Source organism: Gadus macrocephalus, chromosome 8 (genome assembly GCF_031168955.1).
Source record: "Gadus macrocephalus chromosome 8, ASM3116895v1".
Taxonomy (NCBI): Eukaryota; Metazoa; Chordata; class Actinopteri; order Gadiformes; family Gadidae; genus Gadus; species Gadus macrocephalus.
The window spans coordinates 37,468-44,160 of NC_082389.1; the positions used below are offsets into that span (position 1 = coordinate 37,468).

Sequence of the window (6,693 nt, forward strand, 5' to 3'; positions counted from 1 at the left end):
ATAGGTGAAAATCAATATTAAAATTCATTTAGCCCTACGCGAAAATATTCTATGGATAGGCCTACAGATTTTATGGCCCTTCTTTCTATAATGTAATTGGTTGTGGGGTGTGGCAGAACCACTATGAACAAATATCAGAAATCATACGGTTTATTCTTATCCATCTACACCTAACCTCCAGCAGCTCCATCTCCTCAAAGTTGACATGGGTCTGGCAAATGTTGCAAGCTTTAATAAATCCTGCCATTATGCTCACTACTTCTAGAAACAGAACAGAATGGAATCTTAATGGAAATATCAAGACATGGATGGACAACAATTAGAAAAAAAAACAAGGAAACAATCACCAGCTGCCGAAAGCACTGCGATGCGCTATACATAACGTTATAAAATATAATAAATAAATAAATGATTTACTACAGTAGCCCAGGCTGTGACACATAACAGTTTCACAGGCGCTTTTAGACGAGTGAGCTAACGTTTGTACTTACAGAAAGGTAGAGTTGCCGTATAGTAGGTGGGTATCATGTGTCACATTATTGCTAAAATGATTTGTGTTAATTTATAACAACGTTTAATTCATTTGCCGATGCGCTATACATAACGTTATAAAATATAATAAATACAAAAAGGATTTACTACAGTAGCCCCCGTGACACATAACAGTTTCACAGGGGCTTTTAGACGAGTGAGCTAACGTTTGTACTTACAGAAAGGTAGCTATAGAGTTGCCGTGTAGTAGGTGGGTATTATGTGTCACATTATTCGTGTTGATTTATAACAACGTTTAATTCATTTGCGTTCGTGATTTTCACACAAGCCCTTTGACAAAGTCCCAGCGAGCCAAGTCCCAGCCAACAAGTCCCAGCCAATCAGGGATCAGTTCCCTCATGAATATTCACAAAATTCGCGACCGGCGAGGGGGTCGGGGGTTGCCCGGGTAACCGGTTGTAGTTAGTGTGGATTTTTGCAGTTGGTTACGGGTTTTCAGTGACCTGGTTTGTGACAGTAAAGCTCCTTCAAGGAACTTTAATGTTACTTGAATTTCAATGGAGAGAAATAATTACTTTCTCTCCATTGAAACCCATTCATATTATTCGATCTCATAGGTTCTATGGGCTCTACCGGAAGAGGAAGAAGGGAAGGTTTACGTAAAGACACGCAAGAGCTAGAGCATCCGAACCTCCGAGTTGTTTTGAAGGCGGCATCAGTGTCGGACTGCCATCACTATTGTTCAGGCACCCATAGCCCCCCCCTAACCACCCTAACCCCACCCTATGAAAACTACGCCTAAAAGTACCACAAACATTAAGATCATAAAAACGACAAAAAGCGCAACATAGAAGCTGTCCAAAATCAATCGGGGTCTACACTCTTCAGCCTCAATGTACCCTCTTGTCAAATAGGATAGGTCTAGCACAGCATCGTGTGTGTGTGTGTGTGTGTGTGTGTGTGTGTGTGTGTGTGTGTGTGTGTGTGTGTGTGTCACACGGGCACACGTCTTATTTATTTCTATCTTTAGGTCAGTAAAGAAGCATAGCCTTCTTTAAAACAATAACTAACCAATTGAATGAACAGTGCACGTATGTAAATTAAAAACAAAAGAAGGGTAAATGCACTACAAGGAATAGTTATTAATTCATAATCATCATTTCAGGAATGTATGATAATTGGAAAAAAAGAAAAAAAAACATATTTCCTGCCACGTAATGGCGCATGCGCATCGCCGGCTAGTTACTTGGCGACGTGTACCGGTTTGTCTGTGCAAACCATCTCACCTTTCCTGGAGAAAAATAAACACATTGAACCCTAATTAAACCTTTCACCTCAGAAGCATGGGAGGATCGCAGAGCGTGGAGATACCGGGTGGTGGTTCTGAGGGCTACCATGTTCTTCGAGTGAGTTTCTGGATCTATTTACCCCTGAAGTTAGCCTCTAGCTTAGCATCAGTGGAGCATTCGACGCTACGGGTGTGGATTTGAGGCCGGAGATGTCATCTGTGGCCTCAACGAGGATGCATAGAATTGTGCATTCATTCTTGGGATTTAATTCTCGCCTTGTTGATTATTTTCAAGTTATGCATGTTCATTTTGCTCCCACTAATGATCATGTTACTCTTGAAACCCGTAGCAGAAAATGTTGTCAATGAGTACCAGACTGCCTTCACTATGCTAGTCGGCTAACCTGAATGACGGTTCAGGTGAGCGAAGAGGTTGGGTCCGCTCAGCTGTAAGTCCAGTAGAAACAACTTGTCTGCCATCGGGTTCCTTTTAGACGGCTGTCTGGTCAATTCTTCCCAAGCTTAGACATTTGAAAACACAATTGTATGAGGGCTACAACAGTACTGAAACGAGACATATCCCGTTTGATGACATTTAACGTAAGGCTTATGGTCCCTATTGAGGATAATGATCATTGTTAGAAATGAAATCACAGCGGTGCATCAACTCGGGTCAGCTGGAGCGTAAAAGTCCTTCTTCCCTCCTGCAGGTTCAGGAGAACTCGCCGGGACACCGGGCGGGGCTGGAGCCGTTCTTCGACTTCATCGTGTCAATAAACAACACGAGACTGGTAAGTTGCGGCGCCGTGGAGGGAGTAGACACAAAACAAAAAATAATAATATGCTAAACATCGACATGTACCTCGACCGCCACATCAGAATAAGGACAACGACACGCTGAAGGACCTGTTGAAGGCCAGCGTGGAGAAGCCAGTGCGAATGCTGGTCTACTCCTCCAAGACCCTGGAGCTGAGGGAAGCCTCCGTCACCCCTAGCAACATGTGGGGGGGCCAGGGCTTGCTGGGGGTCTCGATTAGATTCTGCAGCTTCGAGGGAGCCAATGAAAATGTCTGGCACGTGCTGGTAAGTAACTGATATACAACTGAAATGTATAATAAGTTAATTATCCCTTTTTAATTATTAGGAATTTGCATTGGCTGAACCTTTTGACTTTTTGGTCCACAGGATGTTGAGCCCAACTCTCCTGCGGCGCTGGCGGGCCTGCGGCCGCACACGGACTACATCATAGGGGCCGACACGGTCATGAATGAGGTAGGTGATGGGGTCAGAGGTCAGCAACATTGAGGACTTTCCGCTCTCTCAGCCTCATCTCACTGTCCATTCTAAAGCGGTGCCATCCTTTAGTCATACTGTTTGCTGTTATGATTCTATATTAAAAGACAATGGGAGAAATGGGTGTGACGGCCTCAACGCCTTTCTTAGTAAAACAGGAAACCAGCGCTTGACTAAACGTTGAAGGGATTTAGGAGGGATCGGTCCTCCGGGACACTGATATAGGACGGTCGGAGTGCCAGTGAACAGCCGTATGGATCAATATAGATACAACAGTTGGAATGTTTTGCACAAGATTCACTCGGAATCAGTGACATCACCAAAAACTGGTGGACGAGGAAACAATGAAAGTGGAGGTGGCCTAATAATAATGATGGATTGAATTTATATAGAACTTTTCTAGACACTCAAAGACGCTTTACAATGAAGGGGGGACCTTACTCACCACCACCAGGGTGTAGCCCCCACTGGGGTGATGCACGGCAGCCAATCTGCGCCAGAACGCTCACCACACAACAGCTTGAGTTGGAGAGTGAGGGAATTAATGAGTCAGCCAATTATACAGGAGGATGATTTGGGGGCCAGATCGAATGAGCCTGGTTGGGCAGTTTTAGCCAGCTAATGTACATGTCCATTAGAAATGTAGTGAAACTCCATTAGCGCTCTATTGGAACTCTGTCGATTCCCTTGGTCTCCTCCTGTCCCCATGTCAGTCAGAGGACCTGTTCTCTCTGATCGAGACCCACGAGGGGAAGGGCCTGAAGCTGTATGTTTACAACACGGACACGGACAACTGCAGAGAGGTGGTCATCACTCCCAACGGGGCCTGGGGCGGAGAGGGAAGGTAACTCGCACACATGCCTGGCACACGGGACCATAGCAGCCCACATCAAGGACTAAGCCCTTATGTGTCTTGATTGCAGGTCAAATTGCAAGTTGAATTGGAATTCCTGACAGCTAGTGATCCGTTAATGTGCCTGGCTGCACACAGCATGCTTTATATGTCAACACAATTTTTCTAGACCAGAGAGGGAATAGAACATTCTAGAAAGGCTTTGATGTAGTAGAGCTCAGTTTTGGCTTGATTGCCACTCGGAACGCCGACATTCCGGTCTTGTTTGCTTCCAGCCTTGGCTGCGGGATTGGCTACGGATATCTCCACAGGATCCCCACCCGGCCCTTCGAGGAGGGCAAGAAGATCAGTTTCCACGGCAACACTCCCAGCGAGCCCTCCAGTCCGCTGAAGGACGGGTTCACCGAGGTACACACACACACACACACACACACACACACAGGATGTGTTTGACCGTAGTTGAGACTACCTGCTCAGCATCATCACTCTAATGACCTCATTACCTCCCCTCTCCTCTAATGACCTCGTTACCTCCCCTCTGCTTCAGGTGCAGCTCTCTGCAGTCTCGCCCCCGCCCGTCTCGGCAGCCCTCCCTGCCGGGCTACAGGATTCGCTGGCAGGCCTGTCCATCAGCTCAGCCCCGCCCACCCTCCCCTCAGAGCTCCAGACTGGTATCCTGTCTCCTGTTCTCTCCTAGACTCCAGGGGTTCCCTGTTATCCATAATACTGACGTGTGTTCCCTCTGACTGGCTTAGTGTTAACCCTAACCCTAGACTAGGGTTAACCCTAAGCCTAGACTCCAGGGGTTCCCTGTTATCCACAATGCTAACGTGTGTTCCCTCTGGCAGGACCCCCCACCGCCCCCCTCCTCCCCAGCTCCTCGGCCGGCCCCGCCCTCGCCCCCCTGCCGGCGTTTAACCCCCCCGCCACCACGCTGCCAGGTAGCGCTCGCACACGTCACGGGTCACTCCATCTCACACCAGCCAGGGTTTCTCATGGTGGTTTTGTGTCGCAGGTTTGATGCCGCTGCCGGCTAACCTGGCCAACCTCAACCTGGCGTTCCCGGACCTCAGCGCCATGTCCCTGGCCGGGCTGGGGGCCCTACCACCCCCCACTGGAGCGCTAGGTCAGTCCCGGGTCTCATGGTCGTTAGGGTCAGTCTGTTCAGGGGGAGAGTCCTTTGACGAGGGGTCATTAATGCACTCTAAAAACAGAGACATGAAAGGTGTATATATGAAATATGCAGAAGATACTAAGAACAGTCGTAAAGTTAATGGACCATTTGGATATATCGCCCTCATTTGAGGCTCCTCTGTTGAACAACGTGCACATCTTTTTCATAGTTAAGGGGTTCATTATCCTATTGGTCGGTTTATAAATAAGGTTCTGTCTGTCATCTCGTCCAATCCCAGCGTTCCCTCCCCTGGGGTCCCTCCCTCCCCTGGGGTCCCTCCCTCCCCTGAGCTTCCCGGGCCTGCCCCCGCTGCCCCCGCTGCCCCCGCTGCCCGCCCTCCCGATGCTTCCGTCCCAGCTCGGCCCGCTCCTGCCCCAGGGGGCCACCGGACCCCCCATGTTCACCCCCCCGCCAGCCGCCGTGTGTCCCGCGCCCGCCGCCGTCTCTTCGCCCGCTGAGGATTGCTCGGCAGCCGCCAGGGAAACGCTACCGACAGACAGCAGGGAAGCGCCGGAGCGCGCCGGAACACCATCGTCGTAACGGTGAAGGAGAAGGACCGTGGAACCAAAACACACCCCAGATTCTGTCTTCAGTGGACCTCTTTCTTTAACCTAATCCCTCCCTCTCTATTTATTGGTTAAGGGGGTGACTGAGTGCAGCTCGGTGTCACATGTGCTAACGGCTAACGTAGCCACAGAGCCCCCCCCGCCAAGGTCGCAGGGCGTGTGGGGGGAGCAGGCAGGCGGACGCCTGGTTCCATCCGGGCCTCCCTTCCCCCTGGAGCTAACCGTAGCTAGCGCTAATGCAAGGAGGAAAGGACATGGCTTCGCCAAGGTAGCGAGGAATCCCATTTCCTCGTATGACAATCCTTTGGTTTCATCTGGGCTTTCTTTTGTTTAACTTAAATGTTTCAATTCACTACTAGTGGGTAGACCCTTGACCAATAGATTCTGGCATTTCTTAACCTATTTCTTTGATTTTTTGTGTGCTCTTTCCACACCATGAATGATTCTGCATTATTTTGCACCGTATGTGTATGAAATTGTTAAGACATGTCTGTCCATTCTTATTTTTGTTGTCTTTGTAAACTTTGAGAAGGCTACGATAGCCTTCCGAAGCCTGAGAGTAACTGCCAAAAAAAAAGCAGCAGTTGGAAGGAGCGGTGGCAGGTTACACTAGTGCCTAGTGACTAATGCGTCCACATTCTACTGTACTGCTGCTGTGCGTGGTCAGAGTATCGATGAAGCAGAACATGGGGTGTCTGGTTACAAAAAATTTTGTTTGGGTTGAAAATGTCACTACTCCTGGCCAGGGCCAAAAATCTATAGAATACCAGAGTTGCAATTATATCTCACGGGCCATTATGTCAGTGTGGCACAACTTTCTGCAAATATTGTACAGCGTGAGAAATAAAAAACAATATAATTTTGCGTTTTTCCTTTGTTTTTTTTTACTCACCACTTTGACAGGCCATATTTGAAAATGGTGGCACTGTTTGTACAAATAAAACAAACTTTTTCTATGTCCTGCATCTGGGTTCCTTCAAATCAGATCCATGTTAAAAGGAGAGCCCAACCGCGCCTTAAAAGCCAG

At 48.3% G+C, this 6,693-nt stretch overlaps 1 protein-coding gene across 1 annotated transcript; it reads left to right on the forward strand.

Annotated features, from left to right (window-relative positions):
• The first annotated feature begins 1,711 nt into the window (after positions 1-1,711).
• LOC132462341 (Golgi reassembly-stacking protein 2-like) lies at positions 1,712-6,624 on the forward strand. Its single transcript, XM_060057818.1, has 10 exons — positions 1,712-1,898; positions 2,491-2,571; positions 2,660-2,863; positions 2,966-3,052; positions 3,787-3,917; positions 4,202-4,334; positions 4,474-4,597; positions 4,775-4,867; positions 4,942-5,052; positions 5,339-6,624. Exons 1-10 carry the CDS (start codon positions 1,836-1,838, stop codon positions 5,638-5,640), a joined length of 1,329 nt encoding a protein of 442 aa, XP_059913801.1. The 5' UTR covers positions 1,712-1,835; the 3' UTR covers positions 5,641-6,624.
• The last annotated feature ends 69 nt before the right edge of the window (positions 6,625-6,693 follow it).